The sequence below is a fragment of the Salvelinus fontinalis genome, unplaced genomic scaffold (assembly GCF_029448725.1).
Source record: "Salvelinus fontinalis isolate EN_2023a unplaced genomic scaffold, ASM2944872v1 scaffold_0023, whole genome shotgun sequence".
Classification (NCBI taxonomy): Eukaryota; Metazoa; Chordata; class Actinopteri; order Salmoniformes; family Salmonidae; genus Salvelinus; species Salvelinus fontinalis.
Window position 1 is genome coordinate 337,981 of NW_026600232.1, and position 14,946 is coordinate 352,926.

At 44.6% G+C, this 14,946-nt stretch overlaps 2 protein-coding genes across 5 annotated transcripts in view; one reads left to right on the plus strand and one right to left on the minus strand.

Moving 5' to 3' along the window:
* Positions 1–1,072: 1,072 nt before the first annotated feature.
* LOC129842195 (NF-kappa-B inhibitor zeta-like) lies at positions 1,073–10,458 on the plus strand. Of its 2 annotated transcripts, none has more exons than XM_055910636.1 (12): positions 1,073–1,417; positions 2,434–2,543; positions 2,659–2,683; positions 2,807–2,883; positions 3,796–4,139; positions 4,682–4,787; positions 4,994–5,140; positions 7,607–7,670; positions 7,861–8,033; positions 8,207–8,317; positions 8,570–8,737; positions 9,310–10,458. In XM_055910636.1, the coding sequence occupies exons 1-12, from the start codon at positions 1,213–1,215 to the stop codon at positions 9,361–9,363; spliced, it is 1,584 nt and encodes a 527-aa protein (XP_055766611.1). In that variant the 5' UTR covers positions 1,073–1,212; the 3' UTR covers positions 9,364–10,458. The 2 variants fall into 2 exon arrangements, with proteins under 2 accessions (XP_055766611.1, XP_055766610.1); XM_055910635.1 differs by having other exon boundaries at positions 1,077–1,417; positions 2,786–2,883.
* Positions 10,459–10,541: 83 nt separating this feature from the next.
* Positions 10,542–14,946, minus strand: part of LOC129842193 (oocyte zinc finger protein XlCOF6-like) — an 11,199-nt gene continuing 6,794 nt past the window's right edge. For all 3 annotated transcript variants that reach the window (XM_055910628.1, XM_055910629.1, XM_055910630.1), the window contains exons 5-10: positions 14,655–14,747; positions 14,409–14,535; positions 13,807–14,287; positions 13,411–13,469; positions 11,689–12,846; positions 10,542–11,146 (exon numbers count right to left, since the gene is read on the minus strand). In XM_055910628.1, the coding sequence (XP_055766603.1) occupies positions 10,953–11,146; positions 11,689–12,846; positions 13,411–13,469; positions 13,807–14,287; positions 14,409–14,535; positions 14,655–14,747 (2,112 nt within the window). In that variant the 3' untranslated portion in view covers positions 10,542–10,952. The remainder of the gene's footprint in view (positions 11,147–11,688; positions 12,847–13,410; positions 13,470–13,806; positions 14,288–14,408; positions 14,536–14,654; positions 14,748–14,946) is intronic.

Here is a 14,946-nt window from a genome sequence, read left to right on the forward strand (position 1 = left end):
CCGCTTGTTATAGCAACTGCTCGGCATCTGACTGCAAGGCGCTACAGAGGGAAGTGCATACGGCCCAGTCCCTCACTGGGGCCAAACTCCCTGCCATCCAGGACCTCTATACCAGGCGGTGTCAGAGGAAGGCCCTAAAAATAGTCAAAAAACTCCAACCACCTAAGGTATAGACTGTTCTCTCAACTACCACACGGCAAGCGGTAGCAGAGCGCCAAGTCTGTGACCAAAAGGCTCCTGAACAGCTTCTACCCCCAAGCCATACGACTGCTGAACAGTTAATCAATTGGCCACCTGGACTATCTACACTGACCCCTTTATTATTTATTTACCTTCATTGTTTTGCACTGACTCCCTTGCACTGGCTCTACTACGCACACTCACTAGACTCTACCCACATGCTCACATACTAGACTGACACTCCAACACACACACACACACACACACACACACACACACACACACACACACACACACACACACACACACACACACACACACACACACACACACACACACACACACACACACACTTCACATATGCTGCTGCTACTGTTTATTATATACCCTGATTGCCTAGTCACTTTTACCCTTACCCACAGGTACATACTGTATTACCTCAATTACCTCAACTACCTGGTACCCCGGCACATTGACTCCATACTGGTACTCCTTGTATACAGCCTCAATATTGTTTTTATTGTTTTACTATTTCCCTTTTTATTTTGAAAAAATGTGTCTTAGTTTTTAACTCGGCACTGTTGGGAATGGACTCATAAGTAAGTATTTCACTGTAAAGTCTACACCTGTTGTATTCGGTGCATGTGACCAATACAATTGTATTTAAGTTGAACTGACCATTTTTTTCAATGGTTTTCTTTGGTCTAGCCTACATCCTTGTGAGCGTTGGCTACACTGGTGTCAGAGGTGGGATGGTGACTTTGATCCCACTTCTGTGAAAATGGACAATAAAGATTGTATTGTATTCTATTTATGAGGCTCTGTTCAGTTTTGCTCTGTTCCGGTATAGGCTACTTTTGTATTACGTCCTCGGGCAGATCTGGAACGCGCCCAATGCGTAATTCAAGTAGGCTACAAGCGCGTTCGCTTTTGTGCGCTCCTGAAGGTACAGTAGTCACATGATCCAAACGGGAACAAACTCCATTAGAACTCCTGATAGCGCATACATAGTGATCTAGCTCCGAGCGCAACATGATAATCGACAGAATTATCGAGAACGGCCTGAATCTTGTGCATCCAGGGACTGTTGTGACGAGCCCCGTGTATTTGGGGTCTTTTTACCAGGATACCTCACCTGCAACGGAGATCAACAACTCTCTCTGTGCGCCAAACGAGTTGGATGGCTGGGGAAATTTTAGGAGCCCGACTCCGCCAACTGCAGACAGTGCCACAAACGGTAAAATAAAACCCTTACTTTTAGAAATCAATATACATATTTGTAATTGTTGTTAACTTTTCCTCTGAGCAGACTATTGTGTTAATAATGATAGGCAGGCTACTTTATATAATTATTGAAGTTAATGGTTACTTCCTTATTAGCCTACTTCTGGAACACCGAAAAGAACATTGCGTTAGTGACACGGAGGATTACTGATCATGGGCAGTGGTGGAAAAATTACCCAATTGTCATACTTGAGTAAAAGTAAAGATACCTTCATAGAAAATAACTCAAGAAAGTCCGTCACCCAGTAAAATCCTATTTGAGTAAAAGTTTTAAAGTATTTGGTTTTAAATATACTTAAGTATCAAAAGGAAATGTAATTGGTAAAATATAGTTAAGTATCAAAAGTATAAGTAATTAGAAATTCCTTACATTAAGCAAACCAGATGGCACCATTTTTTTGTTTTTTAAATTTTCGGATAGCCAGGGGCACGCTCCCACATAGACATCATTTACAAACGAAACATGTAGTTAGTGAGTCTGCCAGATTGGAGGCGGTAGGGATAACTAGGAATGTTCTCTTGAGAAGTGTGTGAATTAGACCATTTTCCTGTCCTGCTAAGCATTCCAAATGTAATGTACTTTTTGCTGTCAGGGAAAATGTATGGAGTAAAAAGTACATAATTTTCTTTAGGAATGTAGTAAAGTAAAAGTTGTCAAAAAATATAAAAAGTAAAGTACAGATACCCCCAAAACTACTTAAGTAGTAGTTTTAAGTATTTTGATCTCCTGTGCTTGAACTTAGCAGGCAGAGTTCTCAGGAACTGTATTCATGTATCCTACCACTATAGATATATCATACATCAAGGGCTTTTTGCAAAGTAACATTTTATGGATTGCTGAGTGTACTTTTAACAACCAATTCAACACAATCACTTTTGCCTCAATAGCAAACTAATCAAAAGTAGTGTTTATTTCAAACTTGTCTTGGGATCAAAGATTTTCATCGGTCCTATTTATACCTGTTGCAGAGTGTTCCATGAGTGAGGTGCAGTCTTTTGGCCGTTTCCAAGGTGTGCGGGTGAAGAATACAGTGAAAGAACTCATCATGCAGAAGCGCCTTAGCAACCAAAATGTACAGGTAAATGAAATTATGTTATTGTTCTGCTAGTTTGTGTAAATATTATGGTTAGCTTGCATATATTTAGCTTACATCTGTCCATATTTTCATGATCTCTGTTTTTCTTTATGTCCAGCAACACTCTGAGGGAGAATACACAGGTAATATTAACGTTTTATCGACACACATTATCCAGAAGTACTGTAGACACAGTACATTATAATATCATGTGCAAATGTTTTTTGTTGTTGGTTATCATGTAGAGTTGACCTCCCTTCTTCAAGGGCATAAGAGGACTGTGGACTTCAGCTTGATAACCGATTCACCTGCTAAAAGACTTGCTACTGCAAAGGCAATCCTGGTAATTGTATGCTTTTGGTTATAACGTTATTTAAGTGAGTCCCCTCTAACTTTTCCCACGATTCTTTGTGTTCAGGCTAGGGTTGGTTTCATAGACCCAGGTTAAATAAATCCAGGGATATTCCTCTGGTTTAGCTAATGAAGAACTAGTGAAAACCACAAACTCTCATGCAGGTCACGTTGTTATAGCTACAAACTATATTGTGTGATATGACAGACCACTTCAATCCGTAGCCCAATTCCATTTCTCCTTTTCTGTGTAGTCTGATGTCACTTCACTTGCTCAGTTCCCCTCCGGGTAAACCCCAGTGAGACTCAGAGTTACCGCCTCCACCCTGAGGGCTATTCCAGAACTCAAAATTAGGAATACAGTTTGGCAATGTTATCATGCATATGGATTATTAGGTTTTGCATGTGTGTCTCATATAAACTCTGCTGTTTGAGTGAACTGAGGGAGTGGAAGGAACCCAACTACAAATATCCTTCTTCCTTATTGTTTACCTTTCATGACAGGAAGTGTAGATAACGAAGCGTTCTCGTTCTAAACCTCTGAGGGATTGCACAGGAGAAATGTAACTACTCTCAAATGTATAGACTGAGCTATGGATGTAAGGACTGACCATCCATGATATCAAAATGATAGTTTAACCATGCTGTATCGAATCCGGACGTAATCGGGAGTCCCATAGGGCTGCGCACAATTGGCCCAGTGTCGTTCGAGTTTGGCCGGGGTAGGCCATCATTGTAAATAAGAATTTGTTCTTATCTGACTTGCCTAGTTAAATAAAGGTTAAATATAAAACATTTAAAAAAATAATCAATGGGTACATACAGTTCATTTATAAGTCCAAAAACGGATGTATCGACTGCAGATGACCCCTTTTTAAGTATTTATCATCCACTTCTCTTTCAGACTCTGAGCCCTCCAGAGGGAAGCACACTGGACATTGACTTCATGGAACTTGGATATGAGTCCATGAAATCAGAGACCTCCCCACAAGAGACCCTCCCTGACCCCTTCAGCCTCATCGACTATCAGTCCATCTACCCTCAAACCCACATGCCACATGCAATGGGAAACTCCTATGTCCCCCAGCCTTTCATAGCCCCGCTAACCCCAAAGGGTGTTTGGCCATTGGCTCAGTTTGCTGATGGGGAGCCGATGTCCTTCTTTCAATGGCAGATACAACAGGAAGAGGAGAAGTTGGCAGGCCTCACCCCCGAGATGCTCACAAGCCAGGATAATGATGGAGACACGTCAGTTTGTGTAGTATTCATCAACCCGTTGTATACATTTGCCTTTTGTAGATCTAAGCCACTATGCATACTCAACTCAGTTATTTTTCTAACCCAGTGGCCTCCAACTCTGGTCCTGGGGAGGTACGGGTGTGCAGGGTTTTGTTCCAGCCTAGCACAGTATTTGAACACAAACCTGCCACACCCTGTAGCTCTCCAGGAACAAGGATGTTAGTGACCACTGTTCTAATCCATCATGTGACCTATGCTTGCCAGACATTTATACTCTTAGAAAAAAGCTGCTATCTAGAACCTAAAAGGGTTCTTCGGTTGTCCCAATAGGAGAACCCTTTGATGAACCCCTTTTGGTTCCATATAGAACACTTTTGGTCCCAAGTAGAACCCTTTCCACAGAGGGTTCTACATGGAACCCAAAAGGGTTCTACCTGTAACCAAAAAGGGTTCTATATGGAACCAAAGTAAGTTCTCCTATGGGGAGAGCTGAAGAACCCCTTTGGAACCCTTTTATCTTAGTGTAGATTGTTTTATCTCTGTGTTGCCAGATTCTTGCACATAACTGTGGCACAGGGCAGAAGGGCTCTAGCTTATGTGCTGGCCAGCAAGATGGCTACTGTCGGCATGCTGGATATGAAGGAGCACAATGGCCAGGTAAGGATTTACATCCTCACGCCCAATTCTAAATGGACCCCTTGCCCCAGAGACTTCTGTCACACACACACTAGTGCCTAGGAGCTAGTGGCTATGGGTTGATTTGGAATTGGTCACAAGGGCGCAGTTATGATTACAACTGGGATATCATCTGAAAAGGAGGATTTTCAACATTTGATCTTTTTTGTCTTTTGTTTTGTACCCAGAGTGCCCTTCAGTTGAGCGTTGCAGCCAATCAACATCTGATAGTGCAGGACCTGTTGGCCCAGGGGGCTCAGATCAACACCACTGACTGCTGGGGCCGCTCCCCTCTGCATGTGTGTGCAGAGAAAGGCCACGCTCTCACTCTCCAGGTCTTTGACTTTCCCACTGTGGCACATACTAGGAGTGTGATGTGATATGAATAGGGGCTCTGAATTTGATCTGACCATGTCATGTTTTAGCCTTATAACTTGTATTTCACAACTTCTGTTTGAGGCATCACTGCAGTCAGTCAACCTTAGCAGTTAGATAACCCAGTGCTCCTCAGTGGTGCAGCGGTCTAAGGCACTGAATCTCAGTGCTAGAGGGGTCACTACAGACCCTGGTTTGATCCCAGGCTCTATCACAACCGGCCGTGATCGGGAGTCCCATAGGGCGGCGTACAATTGGCCCAGCGTCGTCCGGGTTAGGGGAGGGTTTCCGGGGCAGGCCGTCATTATAAATAAGAGTTTGTTCTTTAACTGACTATCCTAGTTAAATGAAGGTTAAATAAATACAAATAAAATATAGTTAAGTCAGGGAAGTGTCATGCACATAGACCAGTGTAGACAATACAGTGACTAAGGTCTGGTTTCAGTGATGGACTCTTTTGGTATAGAGGAACTGCCTACGTCACTACTTTATCAGCTTGAATAAAATACTAAATGGTAGCTAGCAATATGGAGATCACAGAGGTTATTTTTAATGAGTGCATTTCACAAGTGGCTAGTTTGCATCATCTACCTGAACTAAAACAACTGAAAAGGTTGTGCCTGCAAACTTTGGTTTTGAATCACGTTGTTCTGACATGTCTGCCTCTGGATTTACATTTACATTTTAGTCATTTAGCAGACGCTCTTATCCAGAGCGACTTACAGTAGAGTGCATACATTTTATTACATTTTTACATACTGAGACAAGGATATCCCTACCGGCCTAACCCGGACGACGCTATGCCAATTGTGCGTCGCCCCACGGACCTCCCGGTTGCGGCCGGCTGCGACAGAGCCTGGGCGCGAACCCTGCCCAGCCTGGGCACAAACCCAGAGACTCTGGTGGCGCAGATAGCACTGCGATGCAGTGCCCTAGACCACTGCGCCACCCGGGAGGTCCGGGAGGCATCTGGGGATTTGTGAGGCAAATCCCCAGATGTATTTTTTCCCTTATCAATGTAGGCAGTGACTTAGTTCTTCTTTGCCAATAGAGTCCATCGTTGAAACCACATCCTAGTTGCTGTGTTGCCTAGGGTTGGGTTTTCACAACTAAAGTGAACATACCTCATCATACAGAGACTATGGTATGAAAGGTCTGAAAACATGATTGTTGAACACAATCTCTGTTTCTCATTATTATTATTATACATAAGGGTTTGGCAACTTTAATCAACATCTTGGCACTAGAGGAAGGAAATAGTGGTTGGAAGAGAAGTCAGGGGAAACACTGAGCCGTAGGGATGGGAGTTCTCTCTTTTAATAACACTGGTTGACAATCACAGCAAACAAAGTTAACGTTTTTACCAGGAGTCTTGTGTTTGTTAATGTATGAATAGTCCTCCATTCTCCACTATGGGATAAGAGTTGTTTCCTCACTCTGAAGAAATACGCCACTAAAAAAGCTAGGTTTATGATCACCCTGAACAACGATCCATTTATGACTTCACCAGTCTGATACACTATATCATCTGGACTGTGCAACCTTGGTTTTCAGGGTATTTTACCCCCGCTAGTTACAAGAAGTAAAACCACAGGTTGGTTGTCAATGGTCGATTGTTTTAGGCTTCCAGTATATGGTAATAAGGCAGAATGATTCCCCCCCCCCCTGCAAGCTCATGCCCAAATGCAAAAAAAGTGTAGGGAACTCAGGTGCTGTATGCACAATCAGAAGAGATCTGTCAGCAACTTTCTGATGCCATTTTGATAAGAATCTATGCAAATTTGGCTCATGACTCAATGAATGGATTTATAGGTCTCACTGAAACTTTACCATCTTGATTATCTGTGATAAACTGTGACCTTTTCAGTTTATCTTTCAATTGGAATTTTGTCTCACTGTGTTTGATGTTCCTCCTGACTTGGAATGTTTTTTTGTGTCCCATAGCGATAGTTGTTCTGTATCGGGTTAGATCGCAGGCAGTGACTTCCTCATCGGCTCATAACAGATATAACAGCCAGCCAATCACAGAGCATTTCCTCAAAACAACACTGGGACAAAATCCCCCTTCGAAAAACTGGTTTAACAACAGATGTGCTTCTGATAAGAGGTCACGGCAAATGCACTCCCAGCCTATCAAACATTAACCGTCAACAGAACATGGCACGCTAAACCTCCCAATCATTAACGCCTATTAATCTGTTACTCAACAATGAATGGCTGGCATCTACTATCTCTTTTAGATCTCTAGAACTAAACATTGACACTGTCATCGTTAGCGATGACATGTTTTACCATGACTAACTAATTCCACAGTTGTACCTTAACACAAGTGTGTGTGTGTGTTAAATTTAAATCAAAAGTTCTTCCTGTTCTGCCCTTTATCCCCCTGTTTAACATTTTCCTTCACACGCTCTCTCTTCCCGTAGACCATCCAAAGAGCTCTGAAGGGTAAAAGGCAGGAGCTTAATGTGGAAGAAGTCAACTATGATGGTGAGTCAGAGTTGCTCAGAACTATGACCTGTCAGGATTGCTCATAATCCTCTATACAATAAAACAGGTGAGGCAACCTGTGTCTCAACCCAAGGCTGAGTCACAAACTACGACAGTCAACATTATTTAATCGTCATAACGGCAAAATAAATACTACCTCCCCAATGCTTCAACCTGCTTTTCTCTCCAGGCCTAACTCCTCTTCAGACAGCGGTCCGGTCTCACAATGCGGTTGTCCAGGAGTTGGGCCGTATGGCGGCAACCCCCCAGTCCCCTGAGGTGGTGGAGTTGATTCAGAGAAGGAAGCTACTGGGGCAGTGTGTCAACACACTGCTGCTCATGGGAGCCTCCTGTGCAACTAGGGTGAGTTTGAGTAGCCTGGTCCCAAATCTGTCTGATGCGTTGTCAACTCCATCATAAACAGATCTGGAACCAGGCTAGAGGTTGAGAATCTTTCATTTATAATTTTTGCGTGTCATTCTTTGGCAGCATAGCCCATTCCATACAGTCTGACCGTACCTGTCTTTTTCCAACAGGATCATAAAAGTGGCCGCACCTCCCTGCACATGGCTTCTCAGGAGGCCAATGTGGAGCTTTTACGCATCTTCCTCGACCAGCCAGACTCTCTGTCTATCGTCAATGTCAAGGTGAGATACTGCTACAGTACCTAATGTCAAGGTGAGATACTGCTACAGTACATAATGTCAAGGTGAGATACTGCTACAGTACATAATGTCAAGGTGAGGTATCGCCTCTCTCTGGAAAACACACGTACATGATAACCTATCAGCGTGCTGGCTCAAATTCTGAGCTGACAAACAGTGTTCCCATTGTTCATTGTTTTTTGGTCATCAGGAGGTAAGTTAACTAAACCCTCTAACATGAGTTCTGTCTACCAGTCATTCAGTGGAAACACAGCACTGCACTTTGCCAGTTCTGTGCATGGTCGCGTTACTCAGGTAGATGCTGTGAAGCTGCTGATGAGGAGAGGGGCTGACCCCAGCTCCAAGAACCTGGAGAATGAGCAGCCTGCCCAGCTGGTGGCTGAAGGGCCCGTCGGAGACCAGGTGAATAATGCCCCAAAATGGTTCTTCGGGTATCCCCCTTCTGTAGAAATGGCTCTACACGGAACCCAAAAAGGTTCTACCTGGAACCAAAAAGGGTTCTTCAAATGGTTCTCCTATGGGGATAGCCGAATAACCCTTTTTAGGTTCTAGATAGTACCTTTATTTTCTAAGAGTGTAAGCACGTCCATGATCATGCAGGGTACAAAAAGTACAGCATGGTTCTACTTTATTACCTTTTCCTTAGAAAAAAATCTCTAAGATACCAGCACACAGTTGAACCCTCCCTCTGTGGGAGCATTTAATGGTGTTCTTGTATCTATCTTTCAGGTGAATATTTCCATGTTGTTGTTTTACTATCATGTAATCATTCTTTAACCAGGCAAGTCGACTGAGAACCTTTTATCAATTACTATTAAGGCCTGGTTAAGACGCAAACACAGAGACGCAGTAAAAACAGAACATGAAGAATACACAAAAGTTCAAGTGTTAGACTGGCAGACATTCAAAACACACACACACTTCAACAAGATGGGACGGTATTGCAATAATGTGCCTCTGGTTGTTTCTCTTAGGTGCGGCGTATCCTGAAGGGGAAAGGCTACCAGGCCCGGTCTGCTGCCCAGTAGGATGTGATCTCCTGTCCAGAAACACTGTCAGTCAGACAGTCTACGTAGAAATGATTTGCCATCGTATGTATGGCAGATGTCAGTTGTTTCAATGAAACAGTGAATGTTGTTCGCTACAGTGTAGTGTATTTTGAGGTAACCATGTGATCTTCTACCTTAAAGGGGCAATCTGCAGTTGTTACATCCATTTTTGGACTTGTAAATTATTAATATGTACTTGGAGAATATAACTTATACATTCATCATGAGCTTAGTTCAAATGTCGTACCCCATCAGAACCCAAAATATATAAGCTTGTTTTACTCCAATGTTTGTCAACAAAGTACATGGAAACAAAATACTATAAACAGCTTCAAAATATGGTTCAAACTATAATGTTGATATCATGGATGGTTACTCCTTAGCCGTGTCTATGAATTTGAGTGTTAACATTTCTCCAGCCCCATCCCTCAGCTTTTTACTGAAACGGGCAGGGAATACGCTTTGTTTTTGTTTCAACTGCTGATTGCTGCTTTAAGGAATGACGCCTGAAGGTTTTTTTACCACTAAACCACTTTGGGTTGACTCATCTGTAATGCCGGTGTGAAACACCTTGAGCTGGAATGTGCATTCTAGGGCTCGACCACATTAACAGTGTAATGTAGCTCGTGCTCGACCACATAGTAACAGTGTAATGTAGCTAGGGCTCGACCACATTAACAGTGTAATGTAGCTCGGGCTTGACACCATAGTAACAGTGTAATGTATCTAGGGTTTGACCACATACCAGTAACCTGAAAAGACGGGAGCTCAGTTTTTTTGAATTTCTTGGAGGTTCTGGTACGGGGGCACCCTTGGGGTCTTGCCTTAATTTTAAATGTGTATTTTCATTTACTTTATAAATAAATGAAAATAATGGGTCATTGAGTATGCTAAATAACTATGGTGATGTCATTGAGTTCCTGCATATTTTGCTTTAGTACCCATTTCAATTATATACTGTACCATGAAGATGAAATGTTAGATCAATTATAAACAAATTACAAATCTGAATATTGTACTCTTTTGGAATTTAAAATCACCAAATTTGTTAACAATAAATACAATTGATTTGAACTATGCTGCCTGAAACATTACTTTAAGGGTATATTATAACCACCAGCAGTCATAGGTAAGGAAAAAGAATGCCAACACACTGGTAGAACTTGGGATAGGTTTTATCAAAGCACAGAAGAAAATATTAAACTGAATTAGACAGGATATAAGTTGAAGAGGCATTATTCAGGCAACAGTTACCCATCAGTCAACTATTTTACCAAAAAATGAGGCCCCAACATAGAAAATCAGGAGACAAATGGCTTTAGGTCTATTTGATAATGACAGACTACAGTCAGACCACACAGAAATCATTCTTGATTAACACAAAATGAATCAGGAAAGGTCACATGATCTCGGTCAATCTAACTCAACCAGCAGGGAGACATTGCGTCCCCCTGCCATCTTAGGCAGAACGTTCTGTTGCTCTAGTCTCTGGAAGTCATTGAATTCAGAATCTTGGTGAAGGACAGAATACTATTGAAATGTCCATCCATGGGCAAATGATGCTGGGGCTACAATGCTGCTGCTAACAGCTCAGCCGAGTGTTTCTGTAGGTGCCTGTTGAGGTGTGTGCGGCGGGTGTAGCTCTTGTCACAGTGAGGACAGGGGTACGGACGCACTCCAGAGTGAGTCAACAGGTGCTTCTTCAGATCAAACTTCCTCTTCAGGCTCTTCCCACACTCTGGACAAGAGAACGGCTTCTCACCTGAGGGACGGGACAGTATTTAGGACTATAAATCAAGATTACACAGAGTTACTTCAGATTACACAGAACTATGATTAAATTGTTAGTTTTATTATCATCGATCACAAATGTATAAACGCATTGCTTATGTCCTGCATCACATATGAAAGTACAAACATGTTTAGCATTTCTTGGACAAATGACAACAGTATCATTCATATACACCATATAGTTGTTAAATCAACTGCCCCCTTAAAGGGATACTTCGGGATGTTGTCCCTTTATCTACTTCCCCAGAGTCAGATGAACTCGTGGATATTATTATGTCTCTGTGTCCAGTATGAAGGAAGTTAGAGGTAGTTTCGCGAGCCAATGCTAACTAGCATTAGCGCAATGACTGGAAGTCTATGGGTATTGTTCTGGGACTTAGCAATTGCAATAGCGCTAGTTAGCAACTTCCTCCAAACTGCTCGCAGAGACATAAAAATGGTATCCACAACTTCATCTGACTCTTTGGGCCTCATTGCCAAAATCCGAGCTAACTACAAGCTCCTGGTTCTGACCTGAGTGTGTCTTCATGTGTTCTGTCAGGTGACAGGATATGGAGAACGTCTTCCCACAGTCAACACAGCTGTAAGGTCTCTCTCCTGTGTGACAGCGCATGTGTTTCTGCAAGTCCCCACCAGAGGGCCACGCCTTTCCGCACACCTCACACACGTACGGCCTCTCGCCCGTGTGCCGCCGCACGTGAACGTTCAACCCGGCGAGCGCCGTAAAGCGTTTCCCACAGTAAGAGCAGTGGAAGGGCTTCTCGCCCGTGTGGATCCGGAGGTGTCCCTCCATGCCATCTTTGGTCCGGAAGCGCTTGCCGCAGTGGGCGCAGAGAAAGGGCTTCTCCTCCGAGTGGGTTCTGAGGTGGGACTGGAGGGACCCCAGAGTAGTGAAGCTCTTCTCACACTGGTCACATTGATGAGGTCTGTCCACAAGATGGCTTCTCTGGTGGATCCTCATGAGGGTCAGGCCTGTAAACGTCTCCTCACAGTAACGGCATTTGTACCTCTGGCCCTCGCTCCCCTCTGGGACCGGATGGGTCTGCTGGTGTTTGATGAGTTTGGCCTGCGAGGTGAATGTCTCTCCGCAGACAGGGCAGACGAGTTTGGGTACGCGGTGCATCTGCCGGTGGGCGTCGCGCTCCTTCGCCGAGCCGAACACACGCTCGCACTGGGTGCAGGCAAAGCCGCCGCCAGATGAGTGAGTCTGCTTGTGATTGGTCAGGCTGGAGAGGAGGCGGAAGCGTTTGCCGCACAGGCAGCACTGGTGCAGCGGCTGGGCCCAGTGGGTCTTGTGGTGTCGGGTCAGTTCCAGCTGGGTCCTAAAGCCCGCCCCACATTGAAAACAGGTGTTGGTCTTGTGGGTGAGGCGGTGGCGGTACTGCTCGCGGAGCGACGCAAACCGCTTCCCGCACTGGGCGCAGTCGAAGGTGGCGGTGACACACACAGAGCGCTTGTGGTCGTTCAGGCTCCAGGGCGTTGGGAAGCCAACGCCACACTGGGCGCATTTGTAGCGGCCGCCTCGTGAGTGTGTGGTCAGGTGACGCAGCACCTGGGAACGGTAGATGAAACACTTCCCGCACGTCGGGCACTTATGGGCAACGCGCCGGGGATTGTGGGATACGCTAGACGGGAGCGTCTCGGAAGACGAGGACTCTCCTATGGGGCTGTCTGTGAGGAAACAGGAAGAGAAGGTGAGAGGTAATTGGTATTTCATTAGGATCCCCATTAGCTGCTGTGAAAGCAGCAGCTACTCTTCCTGGGGTCTACACAGAACATGAAACATGACATAACACACAACATTATTAGACAACTGGTGTGACTTACATTTACATGTACATTTTAGTCATTTAGCAGACGCTCTTATCCAGAGCGACTTACAGTAGGTTAAGAACAGCTCAAAGTAAGAACAGCTCAAGGACAGAACTACGTATATTTAAAAAAGGCACATGAGAGGATAAGCAGAGAGGATATTGGGAAACGGAGTTTGTAATGGAGGACAAAATAAGAATATCTTACGCGTACACCTGATAGGGAGCTGCAGCACAGGAGGCTGGTGGGGAGGACGGGCTTGTGATAATGAATGGAGTGGAATGGTATCAATTAAACCACACACATGGTTTCCAGGTGTTTGATGCCATTCCATTTGCTTCGTTCCAGACAATATTATGAGCCGTCCTCCCCTCAGCAGCCTCCTGTGAGCTGCAGGTGGTTAGGAGGGTATAAGACACTCACCTGTGTCACTCTCCACCCTAATACATTCTACAGGCTTATTGGACGACTCAGGGATGATGCTGAGGTGGGAAATAACATGTCATGTTAATCATTCATCATTTACCCAATACTCACACACAGTTCACGTTTCGACACTGTTCAAATAATGTACACTCAAAAACACACAAGATACAATCTGTCCATACTTACTGTACCGCTACTGCATTCCACACACACGCTGACCACACTTTCCTCCTCAGTGAGGTGTTAGACACACACTCTAAACAACCACACATACTCTGTCCACACCAATCGTCACACTACCACTCACACACCACTCAAAACACCCATTCTGATACAATCTGTCCATACTTACTGTCACGCTACTGCATTCCTAACACACACACATACACATACCTCCCCAGTGAGGCCTGGGGCTTTTGGCTGCTCACAGGAACAGTGTTCCTCTCTGGCGAGGGCCTGCTCTGTCCTGAGGGAGAGTTGACTGCAGTCTGCCCCCTGCAGGCCACAGGCAGGGTGAGAGTGGGTGCAGACTGGGAGACGACAGCAAGAGAGTGCTGGCCCGGCTGGGGGATAATCATTATAGATTGGCTCTGAACAATGAAACCCAGAATCCCTAGGTTGGACGTTTCCGTTTCTCCTGCCACTCTATTGGCTGATTCCTGGTCTTGACCAATCAGCTCGGCTACTTTTGATTTCTCATCGTCCTCTCGTTTGATGCAGACCTTCTCCTGTTCTTCTCCTCTCTCTTCATCCATCCTTTCCTCAGGGAAGGGTTCTGACTCACTGTCAGAGTCGGCAGAGGGATGGTACACCATCATATTTGGAAGACAAACAGGTAGAGAGCTGAGGAGGTTGGTCTGGGATGGGCTGGAGTCTGCACAAGACAAGCGAGAAGCACAGTTGTAAACAAATCAAATAGTTGTTTTAAAAGTTTAAAAAATGTGAGACTACAGACTATGACTGGGTTGGTGATTGCTGCAGTGTTGGTGACGTACCTCTATTTACCAGGTGTTCCCGGCAGCACGTTTGGCTCTGCAGCACAGACCTCAGCCTGTCACTGTGGGGGATAGACTGCAGACATTCATCCACACCACCGGGGACAGAGTCAAGCCAGGAAGCAGCCTGGGGAACACAGGGGGGAGATGTGTGGTGGTCAAAGTGTGGTTGGTAAATGTGGTCAATATGTAGCCTGTGTAGTCTCTTAGTAGTGAAGTTGGGGTTGACATGGGGTCACTGTGTACCTGTTTAAAGTCTGGTACTGGCAGCAGCTCCTCCAATCTGGAGAGGAACACACACACCAGAGACTCCAGCTCTGCATTAAAGTATTGACCAAACTGAGAGAGATAGTAGCGAGAGATAGTAGAGAGAGAGAGTGAGATAGTAGAGAGAGATAGTAGAGAGAGATAGGAGAGAGAGATAGATAGTAGAGCGAGAGATAGTAGAGCGATAGATAGTAGAGCGAGAGATAGTAGAGCGAGAGATAGTAGAGAGAGAGAGATAGTAGAGAGAGAGAGATAGTAGAGAGAGAGATAG